Raw genomic sequence first — 17,682 nt, 5'->3', positions numbered from 1 at the left:
AGATGTATTAAGTTCTTGATAAGTGTTGTAAATATGTTGTGTAATGAATGTATGGGTGGCATGGTAGCAGAGTGGTTAGCACTGTTGTTTCACAGTGCCAGGGACCCGGCTTCGATTCCCAGCTTGGGTCACTGTCTTGCCGAGACAACACGTTCTCCCTGTGTCTATGTGGGTTTCCTCCGGGTGCTCTGGTTTCCTCTGCAAGTCCTTAAAGGCATGCTTGTTATGTAAATTGGACATTCTGAATTCTCCCTTAGTGTACCTGAAAATGCCACAGAGAGTGGCGACTAGGGAATTTTCACAGTAACGTCGTTAAATTCTTAATTTAAGCCTACTTGCAATTAAAGCTTATTATCATGTAGGAATTTCAGATATATATTTGTATTATGTGTATTTGGTACCGGAAGGGTTAGTATGTGATTTCTGCAGTCATGCTTTTATAAATCTTGGTTTAAAAGGCAGTAGGCTTTTTGGAGATGCAATTAAAGCATCATACAAGTTGGGTCAACGGAATTTTGTTTATATAATGAGGGCTCCCTGGGGAGTAGATAACTAGAGACATTCAGCAGAATTCTCAGTTCCTGAGACTAAGTGTTGCCACCAGGGCAGGATTCATGGCCTTCCACGACTGCAAAACCGGCGCCACACCTGGACTGATTCAGCAACCGTTGATGGGCTTGTACTAGTGCCACGTGGGGCACAACCGATTCCAATGAGAAAAGGTGCTGGATTCGCGATTGACACTCGGGAGGCTGACAAGCTGTAGCCACATATACTCACTTCACTCCCCACACACACGCTCCTCCCAGCCAACAAGATGGCATTGGTTGTGCTGGAGCGCACCCCCCTTACCTGGGGGGACACCAATATGACCTGCGGCCCTAAATTCATAGTTGGCAGTCAGTGGCATGCGCAGTTGAATGGCTGCCTGGCAGGCCGCAGCAATGGTGTTCAGTGCCCATCCACCTTGACCCCTTGCCCCCGGCACAACAATGGTGATGTTGGACACCCTCCGTAACCTCTCCCTCAGCAGCCATGGCACCTGATTCACGATTTTTTAAAAGCACAATTGAACCGCACCATCAGGAATTTGCTCCATTGGAGGAGGAGAATCATGGAGTCCCTGGAGTGTTACCAGGTCCGGCCTGCTAATATATCAACGGCGTTTACGTTTGTTCTGGAATGCATCAACGCCGCTGTCGAGGCACGGACAAAATGCGCTTTGGCGTGAAACTGCCGCCGGCCACGGTTTTAGTGTCCAAACCGATTCTCCGTCCAATCGTGTTTCGCGATTCTGCCTTCGGCCAACGGAGAATCACGCCCATTGTGTTTAGATCGGTTTATAAGCATACTAGCAATTTCTCTGAAAGCAGTTCACTTTAAAAAATTTTGCTTGTGAACAGAGCAGCACTTTCTGAAAAGGCTGCAGATTAAACAGTAGTTTGACAGGCAAGAATCTGCAAGCTGTTTCCTGGAGGATCTCTTCTCTGAGTTACTTATAGAATCCCTATAGTGCAGAAGGAGGCCATTCGGCCCATCGAGGCAGCATTGACCCTTCGAACGAGCACTCTGCCCATATCCACTCACGCAACCACCCCTCCCTATCCCCATAAACCCCATTACTTAACCTGCATATCCTTGGACACAAAGAGGCAATTTAGTACGGTCAATCCACCTGCCCATACAACTTTGGACCGGATTGGATTGGATTGGATTGGATTTGTTTATTGTCACGTGTACCGAGGTACAGTGAAAAGTATTTTTCTTCGAGCAGCTCAACAGATCATTAAGCACATGGGAAGAAAAGGGAATAAAAGAAAATACATAATCGGGCAACACAAGGTATACAATGTAACTACATAAGCACCGGCATCGGATGAAGCATACAGGGTGTAGTGTTAATGAGGTCAGTCCATAAGAGGGTCATTTAGGAGTCTGTTGATAGTGGGGAAGAAGCTGTTTTTGAGACTTTTCGTGCGTGTTCTCATACTTCTGTATCTCCTGCCCGATGGAAGAAGTTGGAAGAGTAAGTAAGCCGGGTGGGAGGGATCTTGGATTATGCTGCCCGCTTTCCCCAGGCAGCGGGAGGTGTAGATGGAGTCGATGGGAGGCAGGTTCGTGTGATGGACTGGCCGGTGTTCACGACTCTGAAGTTTCATGCGGTCCTGCGCCGAGCAGTTGCCATACCAGGCTGTGATGCAGCCAGATAGGATGCTTTCTATGGTGCATCTGTAAAAGTTGGTAAGGGTTAATGTGGACATGCCGGATTTCCTTAGTTTCCTGAGGAAGTATAGGCGCTGTTGTGCTTTCTTGGTGGTAGCGTCGACGTGGGTCGACTGTGGGAGGAAACCGGAGCAGACATGGGAGAATGTACAAACTCCACACAGACAGTGACCCCGGGCTGGTGCTGTGAGGCAGCAGTGATAACGACTGTGCCACCGTGCCGCCCAAGAGATCTCTTTACACAAGTATTCCTGTGTTGGCTATCTGTATTTAAAAGTGGATTTTGACCTGAGATGAGTTTTGCTTGAGTGGAGATAAAAGATAGCAGTTAGGATTTAGTGTTTCATTGTCGTTGTTAAGCATTATTTAACTGGTAATTATAAGCTATTTTCTTTATAATGTTAAAGTTATTTTAATCCTGTGTTAGTCATAAAGTTTGTTTTAATATACCATATCCCTATTTGTGCATGGCATCCCTCCTGGAGCGAAATATCCTTTCCTCACAGTTTTATAAATGAAACAAAATATTGGGGATTCTGTCCGGTAGCATAACAATTGGTAATGTCTGGTCCGGGACTGTAATAGTTGGTTACTGTGTGACTGGTCTGAAGAAGTCATTATATTCATATATAGGTTATCTGACCCTCAGAACCATTTACAGTACAGAATAGGAGCTGTCTCCGTGCTTGTTGGCACATGCAGCTCTGTCCAACACTCAACTGACCCTGGGAGTGGGTCATGTGTTCTCTTGCATCTATGTGTACTCATCCCACATTAACCTTAATGTGCCACACCAATACTACATCTTCCCAATTCCAAACTTGGAGTTAGACTAATTTATTTCATGTCTTGCAGTGTTATTACTCTCATATGTTTACATTACAATTACCCCATCTCCCCCCTTCAATTTTTTGAATTTAAAGGTTCAGGTAACCCTCTGTATCTCATTCGCACTCCTGCCCGAGGAATGATCGACTGTGTGTTTGCTGGTTTTTTCTGTTCATCTAGAGGTTAAGCTGCTTTCTAGGTATCTTTTCATCCTACCATTCCTTTGCGGTGAACAGTATGGAAGCATGATAGCACAGTGATTAGCACTGTTGCTTCACCGCATCAGGGATCCCAGGTTCGATTCCTGGCTTGGGTCAATGTCTGTGCGGAGTCTGCACGTTCTCCCCGTGTCTGCGCGGGTTTCTTCCGGGAACTCCGGTTTCCTCCCACAGTCCAAAGACGTGCTGTTCGGTGAATTGGGCATTCTGTATTCTCCCTCTGTGTACCCGAACAGGTGCCGGAATGTGGCGACTAGGGGCTTTTCACAGTAACTTCATTGCAGTGTTAATGTAAGCATACTTGCGACAATAAAGACTATTATTATTTTTATTTACTTTGTCCGTTCAACTGTGTTTGCTACTCTAACTTGGTGGGTGAACATTGTACTCGTACGTCTTGTCATTTCTTTCACTGTTTCTGCCCATTCTTGTTGTCTTGCTGTCCTCTGTGGCTGAGGAAGAGCATTCTCTTGGTGAGAATGAGGTTTAGGGGTACGTTCACCTATGCATTTTGTTGTCGGCTCCGGATGTTCCAGCATCTCTTGCATTATTTTTTTATTCTATGGGATATGGGCTTTGCTGGCTGGGCCAGCATTTGTTCACCACATTGCATGTGATCTGTGGTCACATGTAGGGCAGACCAGGTAAGGATGGCAGATTTCCCTCTGTAAAGGACATCTGTGAATTTCAGATTTTTATTGAATTCAAATTTCACGGTGGTGAGATTTGTACATGGTTCCCCAGATCTTGCCCCGGGTCTCTGGATTACTATTCCACTGACACCTGCTCTGCAACTACTGTCACTTTGCGTTGTCTTTGTTTGCATTATCAGTGGAACTCTTATTTAAGTCTGAGAACTTGATTGATTGATTTGACTTATTGTCACATTTACCGAAGTACAGTGAAAAGTATTTTTCTGCAACCAAGGAAATGCAGTCGGTAGACAAAAAAGAATAGATTATCATAGAATTTGCAGTGCAGAAGGAGGCCATTTGGCCCATTGAGTCTGCACCGGCTCTTGGAAAGAGCACCCTACCCAAGGTGAACACCTCCACCCTATCCCCATAACCCAGTAACCCCACCCAACGCTAAGGGCAATTTTGGACACTAAGGGCAATTTATCATGGTCAATCCACCCATGACTGCTACCCTGTGACTTCTGCACCTTTCCAAAATCTGTTTCCCAATATGTTCCTCCACATCTCTGCTGCTATTGGGGGGCCTATAGAAAACTCCCAACAAGGTGACTGCTCCTTTCCTATTTCTGACTTCAACCCATACTACCTCAGTAGGCAAATCCTCCTCGAACTGCCTTTCTGCAGCTGTTATACTATCTCTAATTAACAATGCCACCCCCTACCTCTTTTACCATCCTCCCTAATCTTATTGAAACATCTATAACCAGCGACCTCCAGAAACCATTTCTGCCCCTCTTCTATCCACGTTTCCGTGATGGCCACCACATCGTAGTCCCAAGTACCGATCCATGCCTTAAGTTCACCCACCTTATTCCTGATGCTTCTTGCGTTGAAGTATACCACGCCCGGATGTGACACTTTCCGGCGGTCTGTGCTCCTTGCGGAGGGACGGAGGGAGCCTTCCCTCCGATGTGTTGACTGCCGGGCCCGGGGGGGGGGGGGGGGGGGGGGGGGGTAGAGAGGTAGGGGTACGCAAGGTAGCCGCGTAGTTAATAGTGGATAGTTACAGTGGATGTGAAAAAGTACACGGTACATCGACAAATAAATAATTGGTTATGTAACAACAGGGCCAAACAAAGCAAATACGACATCAGCAAGAGCAGCATAGGGCGTCGTGAATCGTGTCTTACAGGGAACAGATCAGTCTGAGGGCAGCATGGTAGCACAGTGGTTAGCACAGTTTCTTCACAGCTCCAGGGTCCCAGGTTCGATTCCCAGCTTGGGTCACTGTCTGTGCGGAGTCTGCACATTCTCCCCGTGTGTGCATGGGTTTCCTCTGTGTGCTCCGGTTTGCTCCCACAGTCTAAAGATGTGCAGGTTAGGTGGATTGGCCATGCTAAATTTCCCTTGGCTTTGGTGGGGTTACTAGTTTACGGGGATAGGGTGGAGGTGTTGGCTTAAGTGGGGTGCTCTTTCCAAGAGCTGGTGCAGACTCAATGGGCTGAATGGCCTCCTTCTGCACTGTAAATTCTATGATCTATGAGGGGGAGTCGTTGAGGAGTATAGAAGCTGTTCCTCTGTCTGGATGTGCGGGTCTTCAGACTTCTGTATCTTGTGCCTGATCGAAGGGTCTGGAAGAAGTCAAAACGTGGTACAAGGTGTCCCGGGGCGAGTGAATCAGGGGGAAGGCGTCAAGAGGTGGTGTTAATCTCGTGGGCCAACATTCGAACACCTCAACAACAAGGATACCGACGTCGACTACAGCACCGCCTTCAACACCATTATCTCGACAAGACTAATAACCAAACTCTGCAATCTTGGACTTGACCCCTCCCTGTGCAGCTGGATCCTTGACTTCCTCACCAACAGACCACAATCTGTCAGGATAGGCAACAGCACCTCCTCCACAATAGTTCTGAACACCGGGGCCCTGCAAGGATGTGTGCTTAGTCCTCTGCTGTGCACACGCGACTGTGTGGCAAGATTTAACTCCACCTCAATCTATAATTTGGCGGATGATAAGACTGGTGGTCGGATCTAAAACAACGACGAGTCAGACGACAGAAGGGAGATTGATCACTTGGTTGCATGGTGTACCGGAAAAATCCTCTTAAATGTCAGCAAAACCAAGGAATTGATCATCGACTTCAGGAAGCATAGTATGGTGCCGAAGTGGAGATTCAATAGCGCTATGTTCCTGGGGGTCACCATCACCAAGACTGTTCTGGTCCACTCATGAGGTGCTCTCTTGGGTGGTGATGTGAGGGGAGGGGTTGAGATGGGGGGGTGACCCCGTATAGCCCTGTCCCATCAGGTGAAATCCTGTGGTCAGTGGGGAGAAAGGATCATTTTGTCTGACATGAACAACTCACTTGAGACAGGCCTTCTGGGTGAAGGGGCACTGGATGCAGCACAGACCAAACTCGCGGTCGGTGACTGCTCTCTCCTTGGCCAACCCTGTGATCTGCTGGGTCCGTTCCTCATAGCGGGTGAGGACTTGGATGTCTGGAATTCCCGCCGCCTGTCTGGGCCGCTTCACCCCTATTATGTGCTAACTTCTCCAGTGGGGTCAGAGAGGGGGCATTGTGCACTGTGTGCTTGGTGCATCGGGGGTGTCGGGGGATGGGGAGGGGCACCGCACCTGAACATGGAGGGGTTGTGCTGATGGGTGCCAGTATGTGCTGGAGCACGAGTGCAGTGTTTGGATATAGGGAGGGTGCGTACCAGCTGCTGTCCTGTTGGGGGGGGCTGGGCTGGGAACAAGGTCGGGGGGGGGGGGTGGGGTAGCAGGCAGAACCGATGCCAGGGCAGGGGTCAGTGTGAACTTACTCTTGCAGCCTGATGGAGGTTGTTGGTCGTCTTCCTACACTGGATGGCAGTCCTCCTGGTCATAGTGCCTGAACATTTGAGCCCACTCCACCAATCAGTGAGATCATGGCTAATCATCTACTTCACCTTTTCCCTGCACTGTCCCCAAATCCCTTCCTGTTTTCATTATTTCGAAATCGATTGACCTCGTCTTGAACATAGTCAATGACTGAGCCTCCACAGCCCTCTGGGGCAGAGAATTCCAAAGGTTCACCACCCTTTGGGTGAAGAAATTCCTCCTCATCTTTGTCCTAAATGACCTACCAAATCTTCTGAGGCTGTGACTCCTGAATCTAGAACCTCCCAACCAGTGGAACATCCTTCCTGCATCTTAGCACTGTTGCATTACAGCGCCGAGGACACGGCTTCGATTCCCGGCTTGGGTCACTGTCTGTGCCGAGTCTGCACGTTCTCCCTGTGTCTGCCTGTGTTTCCTCCGGGTGCTCCGGTCAAGTCCTGAAAGACGTGCTTGTTAGGTGCATTGGACATTCTGAATTATCCCTCAGTGAACCCGAACAGGCGCCGGAGTGTGTCGACTAGGGGATTTTCATAGCAACTTCATTGCTACTTTTGCCACTAATAATAGAGATTTCCACCCTGTCGAACCCTGGAAGAATTTTCTACATTTGAATGAGATCATCTAACAGTCTTATAAATTCAAGGGAATGAAGGCTCAGTCTATTTAATCATTCCTCAGAGGACAATTCCTCCATCCCAGGTATTAAATTAGTGAACATTTTGTTACACTCCCTCTATATCTTTTCATTGGTAAGGAGAGAAAATCTACATGCAATACACCAAGTGTGATCTCACCAAGGCTTTATTTAACTGCAGTTAGCCATCTTTACTCCTATTTTCAAATCCTCTTATAATAAAGATCAGCCTACCATTTGGCTTCCTAATTGCTCGCTCTATTTGCATGTTAACTTTTTAATGACTCCTGAACAAAGGCATCCAAGTTCAGATCAGCTTCAATACTGAAGTGCTGCTTTCAGTGCTTTGAAACATGACGTGCTTTAAGTGTGATTTGTGAACCACGCTTCACAGTAATCATTGATACTTTTGTGTTGGTCAAAACAGGATCCTGACTTTAATGGTGTAGATCATAGATCATAGATCATAGAATTTACAGTGCAGAAGGAGGCCATTCGGCCCATCAAGTCTGCACCGGCTCTTGGAAAGAGCACCCTATCCCAATATCCCAGTAACCCCACCCAACACTAAGGGCAATTTTGGACACTAAAGGCAATTTAGCATGGCCAATCCACCTAAACTGCACATCTTTGGACTGTGGGAGGAAACTGGAGCACCCGGAGGAAACCCACGCAGACACGGGGACGATGTGCAGACTCCGCACAGTAGCTCTGAATTTCCTCTCTGCTTTCTGACTTGAAATGATATTTGTCTATATTGTTGCCTGCCTGAACACATTATGGTCTAAATCAGGGGTGGGCAAACTACGGCCCGCGGGCCGCATGCGGCCCGCCAAAGGTCTTTATGTGGCCCACCAAGTCATTTATAAAAAAAAAAAAAATTTTTAAAAAAAAATTTTTTTTTTTTAAATATATTTTTTTAAGGTTAATGGGGGGGGGGGGCTGTTGGGTTACTTACTGGTATAGGGTGGATACGTTGACTTGAGTATGGTGATCATTGCTCGGCACAACATCGAGGGCCGAAGGGCCTGTTTTGTGCTGTACTGTTCTATGTTCTATATGAGGCGCCCAGAATCATAACCGGGTGAAGTAATTATTTACTTAATATACTATGCAGCCCTTTAAAATTGTGAATTTCTGAATGTGGCCCTTGCACGGAAAAGTTTGCCCACCCCTGGTCTAAATACTTGCATGCAATGCCTTTCAGTTTGCCAAGAGCAGTGAAGTAGTCTGCATTTACAATTCAGCAATATTATTTGTGTGCGTAGGAACTGAGTATGTAACTGCAAACCTGTCGAGATCTGCTGCTGTGTGGAAACTGATGAGTGTGTTGCATTCCCCCAGAGATGACATGGGACACAGCATTTGTCCTGGTATCTTTGAGGTTGGACTTTCAAAAGTCCGGAGAACATTCAGTGGCTTGTACCTATTGCAGGGGAATTGTTTTGAGTTCCCTGGTTTGCCGAGAACGGAGCAGCCCTGAAGTTAGTTAATTGTTTTGTCTCCCATGGCACTGACAGATGCTCCTGTATCTGATAGCATCTACTTTCAAGCAGCCAGTAGTCAGGGTTACTGGTGGCTGGTTGCGATGTCCAAAAGAGAACTCAAAGTATTCTCTGAATCATCCTCCTTCACATTGGCTACATTCTCTCGCCCTATTGTTGTGGTGTACGTACGTGGCATCTTTCTGCTGGTATTTGCCATAAACCGTAAATTAGGCTGATGAGTGACAAATGGGAGCAAATTGGTTGAGTTTTCCACAGGCTATTTGCCAACAGAAGGACATTGTGTCTAGTGTGAGTGAGCGCAGCTCCAGTGGAAACATTTGGACAGGCCTGATGTGAGACTGCCGTTGTAGCTCTTTCAGTGGTTTCCTGGCACATGCTCAATCAAGAGTCTTCACAGAAGTTGATCTTGGAGTGTGCTTGTCACTGATGGCAGTATCTCTGAATTCTGAAAGGGAGAGCAATCTTGTTATTTCTAACAATTCTGACCGCTTTCTGGCTTTCATTGAGTGCTCCTGTGTAGTTGTCTGGAGAAATGATCTCTGATTGTGTTTTGATTTTCCGTCTAACCTGTTCAACATCACCAAAGTCACATTTGATTGAGAGTTGTTCAATCATGTACAATAGTGATCGGTTGTTTCATTTGTCTATTGCTTTGGAAGACAATTGTTTGTATATCGCAACCATCTTGGCTGTGAAGTTGATTGTTGGTGCATCTTTATTTGAGTCGTAGTTGTATTTGTTTTGCTCAGGCATAAGTGTCTCAAAAATCTTTTCCAATTTTTCACCTCCATATTGCAGAAGCAAAACTTTTTTTTTGTTTGTCACCTGTGATTGCAAAGCCTGCAACCTAACCTTCAAAACGGGGGAATGCAGATTCAGAGTGCACATCAAAATGCGATAGATTGGGCATACACAAAACCACCTCCAGTGATGCAACGTTAGTGCATAATTAAGGATCTGAAATCTAATTCCTTTCACAGAGAAAATCTCTTTGATCCAAGATGATTGTTTCCTTTCATTTGAACGTTTTTATGAGTTCAGCATGTATGTTAGCCATGCACATTACTCTAGCACAGTGGCTAGCACTTCTGCTCCACAACTCCAGGGTACCAGGTTCGATTCCCGGCTTTGGCAACTGTCTATGCAGAGTTTGCATGTTCTCCCCGTGTCTGCGTGGGTTTCCTCCGGTACCCCGAATGATGTGCTGTTAGGTAATTTGAATATTCTGAATTCTCCCTCTGTGAACCCGAACAGGCGCCGGAATGTGTCAACTCAGGACTGTTCACAGTAACTTCATTGCAGTGTTAATGTAAACCTACTTGTGACAATAAAGATTATTATATTATATAATGGTAATCCTGAACAGGCTCCCTCTTGTGTTTCATACCTGAAAGCAATGTTTCATATCTGACGCATAACTGACCGAGTTAAAGTCAGTGGGAATTGATGGGGGAACCTCCATTACTTGGAGTCAGACCAAACACAAATATGGTTGGTTGTTGGACACCAATAATCACAGCCTCAGGATATCATTGCAGGAGTTGCTCAGGTCTTTGTTCAAGGCTCAACCAACTTCAACTGCTTCATTAATGAAACTGCTTGATCAATGATCTTCTTTCCATCATAAGGTCAGTAGTGGGGATGTCAGCTGATGATTGCACAATTCCCAGCACCATCCGCAGATACTGAAGCAGTCCCGTGCTCCTATGCAGAGGGCCGCGACAAACATTCAGGCTTGGGTTACTAAGTCGGAAGTGCAGACATTGACCATCTATATATGGAAAGAAAGTAACTACCTTCCCTTCATGTTCAGTGACATTACCATTACTCAACCCCCCCCCCCCCCCCCCCCCCCCCCCCCCCCAACTATCAATATCTTGAGGGTTACCATTGACCAGAAACTGAACTGGAACAGCCATATAAATACTGTGGCAAGAACAGGTCAGAGACTTGGAATGCAGCAGCAAGTAACTCACCTCTTGACCCCCCCCCCCCAAAGCCTGTCTACCATCTACTCACCTGAGGAAGGAGCAGTGCTCCGAAAGCTCGTGTTTGAAACAAACATGTTAGACTTTAACCTGGTGTTGTAAGACTTCTTCCTGTGCTCACCCCAGTCCAACACCGGCATCTCCACATCATGGCTCCCATTTACAAGGCATAAGTCAGGAGTGTGATGGAATACTCTCTACTTGTCTGGACATGTACAGCTCCAACAACACTCGAGAAGCTCAGTGCCATCCGGGACAAATCAGAGTCTCACTTCCCTTCATGTTATTGGATGTGCTGATGGATGTAGTTGCGATGGAATGGGTTTGTGTTGCTTGATTGGCACCCAACACCACTTTAAATATTCACTCCTTCCACCACCAATGCGCAGTAGCAGCAGTATGTCCCGTATTCACTTCAGCAACTCACCAAGGCTCCTTCTACAGCTCCTTTCAAAGCAGCGACCTCTCCCATCTAGAAGGACAAAGGGCAGCAGATGCATGGAAACCTGAAAGTTCCCCTCCAAGCCACACACCATCCTGACTTGGAATTATATGGCCTTCATTTGTCACTAGATCGAGATCCTGGAACTCCAGGACTAGCCATAGGTGCCCACATCCCATGAATGAATCAAAAAACCCAAATTCTATAATGGTGTAATCTGAGGTCATAACAAATGTACCCCTTACAGTCGGAGCTGGATAAGACCGAGTACAGATTTGCTAAGGTATATTTTTGAGCGCAGACCTGACAATGGGATACCCAAGCCACTCAGTTGTATTCAACCCCTACAAAAACTCAAAAAAGGAATGAAACCAGACAGACCACTTGGCATTGAACCAGGCACTGGAAACGATAATGGCAACCCCAGCCCTGCTGACCCTGCAAAGTCCTCCTTGTGCCAAAATTGGGAGGCTGTCTCACAGACTAGTTAAGCAACAGCCTGACATAGTCATAGTCACAGAATCATACCTTACGGAGAATGTCCCAGACACCATCGGCAGGACAGACCCAGCACAGTTGGCAGCACAGTGATATATAGTCGGGACATAGAACATACAGTGCAGAAGGAGGCCATTCGGCCCATTGAGTCTGCACCGACCCACTTAAGCCCACACTTCCACCCTATCCCCGTAACCCAATAACCCTTCCTAACCTTTTTTGGTCACTAAGGGTAATTTATCTTGGCCAATCCACCTAACCTGCACATCTTTGGACTGTAGGAGGAAACCGGAGCACCCGGAGGAAACCCACGCAGACACTGGGAGAATGTGCAGACTCCGCACAGACAGTGACCCAGTGGGGAATCGAACATGGGACCCTGGCACTGTGAAGCCACAGTGCTAATAAAGGGTTCGGGACGGATTTAAGAACATAAGAATATAAGAACTAGGAGCAGGAGTAGGCCATCTGGCCCCTCGAGCCTGCTCCGCCATTCAATTAGATCATGGCTGATCTTTTGTGGACTCAGTTCCACTTTCCGGCCCGAACACCATAACCCTTCATCCCTTTATTCTTCAAAAACACTATCCTTATCTTAAAAACATTTAATGAAGGAGCCTCAACTGCTTCATTGGGCAAGGAATTCCATAGATTCACAACCCTTTGGGTGAAGAAGTTCCTCCTAAACTCAGTCCTAAATCTACTTCCCCTTATTTTGAGGCTATGCCCCCTAGTTCTGCTGTCACCCGCCAGTGGAAACAACCTGCCCACATCTATCCTATCTACTCCCTTCATAATTTTATATGTTTTTAAATCCTTCTAAATAATAATAATCCCTTTTGCTGTTATTCCTACCAAAATGGATAACCTCACATTTGTCAACATTGTATTCCATCTTCCAGACCCTAGCCCATTCACTTAACCTATCCAAATCCCTCTGCAGACTTCCGGTATCCTCTGCACTTTTCGCTTTACCACTCATCTTAGTGTCGTCTGCAAACTTGGACACATTGCACTTGGTCCCCAACTCCAAATCATCTATGTAAATTGTGAACAATTGTGGGCCCAACACTGATCCCTGAGGGACACCACTAGCTACTGATTGCCTACCAGAGAAACACCCATTAATCCCCACTCTTTGCTTTCTATTAATTAACCAATCCTCTATCCATGCTACTACTTTACCCTTAATGCCATGCATCTTTATCTTATGCAGCAACCTTTTGTGTGGCACCTTGTCAAAGGCTTTCTGGAAATCCAGATATACCACATCCATTGGCTCCCCATTATCTACCGCTCTGGTAATGTCCTCAAAAATTTGCCCTAGGAATCCTCAACATCGACTCTGGACCCCATGAGTTCTCGTAGCTTCAGGTTAAACTTGGGCAAGGATACCTCCTGATGATTACCACGTACCGGCCACCATCACCTGATGAACCAGTACTCCTCCATGTTGAACACCACTTGGAGGAAACACTGAGGGTGGCAAGGGTGGAGAATATGCCCTGAATGGGAGACTACATTGTCCATCACCAAGAGTGGCTCTGCAGTACCACCACAGACCAAGTTGGCCGGGTCCTAAAGGAAATAGATGCTAGACTGGGACAGCAGCAGGTGGTAAGGGAACCAACAAGAGGGGAAAACATACTTGACCTCATCCTCATCAATCTGCCTGCTGCAGATGCATCTGTCCATGACAGTATCGGTAGAAGTGACCAACGCACAGTCCTTGTGGAGACCAAGTCCCATCTTCACATTGAGGATGCCTGCCATCGTGTTGTGTGGCACTATCACCGTGCTAAATGGGATAGACTTGGAACAGATCAAGCAACTCAAGACTGGGCATCCATGAGGCAGATGATCCATGATCCAGCAGCAGAATTTTAGTCACCCACAAACTGCAACTCCATGGCCTAGCATATCCCCCACTCTACCATTACCACCAAGCCAGGGGATCAATCCTGGTTCAATGAAAAGTGCAAGAGAGCATGCCAAGAGCAACATCAGACATATTGAAAAATGAGGTGTCGATCTGGTGAAGCTACAACACAGGACTACTTGTGTGTCAAACTCATAAGCAGTAGGTAATAGACAGAGCGATTCCACAATGAACGCATCAGATCTAAGCTCTGTAGTCCTGCCACATCCAGCCGTGAATGGTGGTGGACAATTGAACAACTCACTGGAGGAGGAGGCTCCACAAATATCCCCATCGGCGAGCATTTGACCGAGTATGGCATCAAGGAGCCATATCTAAACTGGAGTCAATGGGAATCAGGGGGGAAACTCTCCGCTGGTTGGAGTCATACCTGGCACAAAGGAAGATGGATGTGATTGGAGTTCTATCATCTCAGCTCCAGGACATCACTGCAGGAGTTCCTCAGGGTAATGTCCTAGGCCCAACCATCTTTAGCTGCTTCATCAATGGCCTCCCTTCCATCATCAAGGTCAGAAGTGGGGATGTTTGCGGATGTTCAGCACCATTCAGAACTTCTCAGATAATGAAGCAATCCATGTCCAAATGCAGCAAGACCTGGACAATGTCCAGGCTCGGCCTGGCAAGTGGCAAGTTACATTCGCTCACACGAGTGCCAGGCAATGACTATCTCTGACAAGAGAGGATCTAACCACCGCCCTTTGACATTCAGTGGCATTGCCATCGCTGAATCCCCTACAATCAACATCCTGGGGGTTACCATTGATCAGAAACTGAACTGGACTAGCCACATTAATACTGTGGCTACCAGGACAGGTCAAAGGCTAGGAATCCTACGTCAAATAACTCACCTCCTGACCCCAAAGCCTGTCCACCATCTACAAGGCACAAGTTAGGAATGTAATGGAATACTCTCCACTTGCCTGGATGAGTGCAGCACCAACAACACTCAAGAAGCTCAACACCATCCAGGACAAAGCAGTCGCTTGATTGCTCCTCCTTCTACAAACATTCAAACCCTCCACCGCCGCCGAACAGTGGCAGCCGTGTGTACCATCTACAAGATGCACTGCAGTAACTTACCAAGGTTCTCTGTGACGTTTAAGGGGCATCTTGACAAATACATGAATAGGGTGGGAATAGAGGGATACGGACCCCGGAAGTGTAGAAGATTTTAGTTTAGACGGGCAGCATGATCGGCGCAGGCTTGGAGGGCCGAAGGACCCATTCCTGTGCTGTACTTTTCTTTGTTATTTGTTCCTTAGACAACACCTCCCAAACCCACAACACTACCACCTAGAGCTACAAGAGCAGCAGATACCTGGGAATCCCACCATTTGGAGGTTCCCTTCCAAGTCATTCATCATCCTAACTTGGATATATATTGTTGCTCCTTCACTGCTGGGCAACATCCTAGAACATCCTCCCTAACAGCGTAGTGGCTGTACCTACACTTCAAGGGCTGCAGTGGTTCAAGAAGGAAACTCACCACTACCTTCTGAAGGGCAACTAGGGATGGGCAATACATGGTGGCCTTACCAGCGACGCACACATCCTCTAAACAAATAAAAATAAAAATGTTATAATGGGCCACCAGAAATTGAGGTGCAAAATCTCATTGAACAAAATGGCGAGCTGCCAATGGGTGCTTCACCTCCAGGTGCAGAATTTGAAATCGTAAGTTTCTTCTTCCCTGCCTCTCTGAGATGAGCTCCTAATAAGGGATCCTTTCATCACAGTATTAAAATTAAGTTGACCCAGAAAAATGCTGTAACTTCAGAGTATAATTATGGTAATTCAGGTGACAAATCTGCCATTCAGGAAAAATCCAGTTCTTTTGAACAAAAAGACTTCAAACGGCAACTCTGCAATTTACTCCTTTGCAGTAGATTAATTTCAAATGTTGCCTTTCCTTGCATTGAATCAGTCATGAACCTAACATGAGTCTCAATGAATATAAGAACACATGTTCATATGGAAAGTATTTCACTAAAATAGCGGTGATTCTGTAACTAAGACAGGAAGATCAATCAACATACATTTTGACTTTTTTGGTACTGTAGCTTTTGTGAACTGTTTATGTTGATGCAATATTACATGCAAATAGAGAAATAAATAATTCACAATTTTTCTCTAGGTATTTCTGCGGGGGAAAAATGTGGACCAGATTGTGTGGAAGAGAAAGATAATCAATGGCTTGGTGTTAGTTTGTCAAGACAACCAAAGAAAGATGGCTACATTTTGGTACCTGCACATTCTTCAAAATGCATATTTATTGAATGTGAAATTAATTATCAGAAAATATTCATATAAAAATGTGATTTTTTTTTTAAAGGCCTGTGCCCATCGGTGGAAAAATGTATACTATTTAGAGCTTTACAAACGACCTCTTGGCTCGTGTTTTAAAATTCCAGCTGATTTGCAGCCTTCTCATGATTCACGTTTGATACCATGTTTTAGAGGTAAGAAAATTATTTGAAAAATTATTTGCAACAGATCATTTGGAATAAGTTTCTTCAAAATCAAACCTTTCCCTGACAGGTCAATGTCGTCTTCTCCCATTTGATAAACAACCATTACAGGAATGCCATTAGTGATTTTATTTATGCAATTACTTCAGTGGAAATCACGCCATTTATCTAATGTGGATTTGGCTAAAGTAAGTGGAAAGGTACTGATTTAGCATTGCTAGGTATATCATGTTTGGAAGGAATGTCAAAAATAAATTGCGGGAAGGAGAGCATTGCTGGCAGGAAGTAGTCAGAAAGTGTCCCGAATATTTATCCTGGCTTAAGTTGCCTTGGTTTTACAAATGTGATCTATTGCAAGGCTTGTGACTGTGAAGGTTATATAACTTATAGGCAACTGGATCTTTGCGAGTCATCATCGCTGGCTGCCACACCAATCTCTTTTAAGTCCACTGATTCACAAAATAAGTGACTGAATCTGCAAGCACTTCTACCACTCTCTCCATAGAAGGTATCGTATCAGCTTGAGCATTAACAACAGACAGGCTTCCCAAAAGTGTAGAACCTTATTGATGGGGCATCTGTGACTTCTACAATAACCACTTGTCAACCCTGTGGTGCAGATGGATTGCGATTGGTTCTGTGTGGCAGGCTTTTTAATTCATGTTTCACCCCTGTTGTAAAAACCTATCTGGCTCACTAAAGGCCTTTTAGAGAAGGAAATCTGCCACCCTTACCTGCTCTGGGCTACATGTGACTCCAGACTCTCAGAAATATGGTTGACTTTACCTTCCCTCTGAAATGGCCTAGCAAGCCCCTCAGTGTAACGGCTCTTAGGAAGGGGCAACAAATGTTGTCCTTGACATTGGCGTCCCCATCCCATGAAAGAATAATGGCCATTGTTTAATTAAGTACTTGGAGCATAAAGAAAGAGATTATCCTTGTTATTTCTGTTTAATTTATTGATCATTGTTTTATTGTTAAGAGAGACTGTTGTTCCTCAGTTTGTTCAATTTAGTTTAATTAGTTCAACTCAAAATAATGTAAAGAGAGATTGCTGGGACATGGAGGTCGTAGGCAGACATATATAATGCTGCCTTCATAAATGAACCCATTATCAGGAAAGGTATTTCTACTTTACCAACTGGCTTGGAAATCCCTGACCAGAATGGCACGCTGTTGCTCGCTATATGCAGCTGAATGTTTAGTATGTAAGTTAGATGGGCTATCACCAAAAGACAAGGGTGGTCTTGGCCTTCATTGTCTATAGCCTTTCCTCCCATAATTTGAAAAGTCACCTCCTTGGGCTGATTCATTTTTAAAAGATGGACAAAAGCTGAGTATTGGTAGCTCATAATGTTGGGAAGAAATAGTGGCACCGTAACGCTCAACTTAAATTTCACTTAATGAATGA

At 45.7% G+C, this 17,682-nt stretch overlaps 1 protein-coding gene across 2 annotated transcripts in view; it reads left to right on the top strand.

Annotated features, from left to right (window-relative positions):
• Positions 1-17,682, top strand: part of itga4 (integrin alpha 4) — a 215,404-nt gene that overhangs the window by 22,931 nt on the left and 174,791 nt on the right. For both annotated transcript variants that reach the window (XM_038789255.1, XM_038789256.1), the window contains exons 3-4: positions 15,938-16,044; positions 16,136-16,262. In XM_038789255.1, coding sequence (XP_038645183.1) covers positions 15,938-16,044; positions 16,136-16,262 — 234 coding nt within the window. The remainder of the gene's footprint in view (positions 1-15,937; positions 16,045-16,135; positions 16,263-17,682) is intronic.

Source organism: Scyliorhinus canicula, chromosome 2, assembly GCF_902713615.1.
Source record: "Scyliorhinus canicula chromosome 2, sScyCan1.1, whole genome shotgun sequence".
NCBI lineage: Eukaryota > Metazoa > Chordata > Chondrichthyes > Carcharhiniformes > Scyliorhinidae > Scyliorhinus > Scyliorhinus canicula.
Note: the sequence above shows the minus strand (reverse complement) of the source record. Positions and strands in the feature narration are given on the sequence as shown.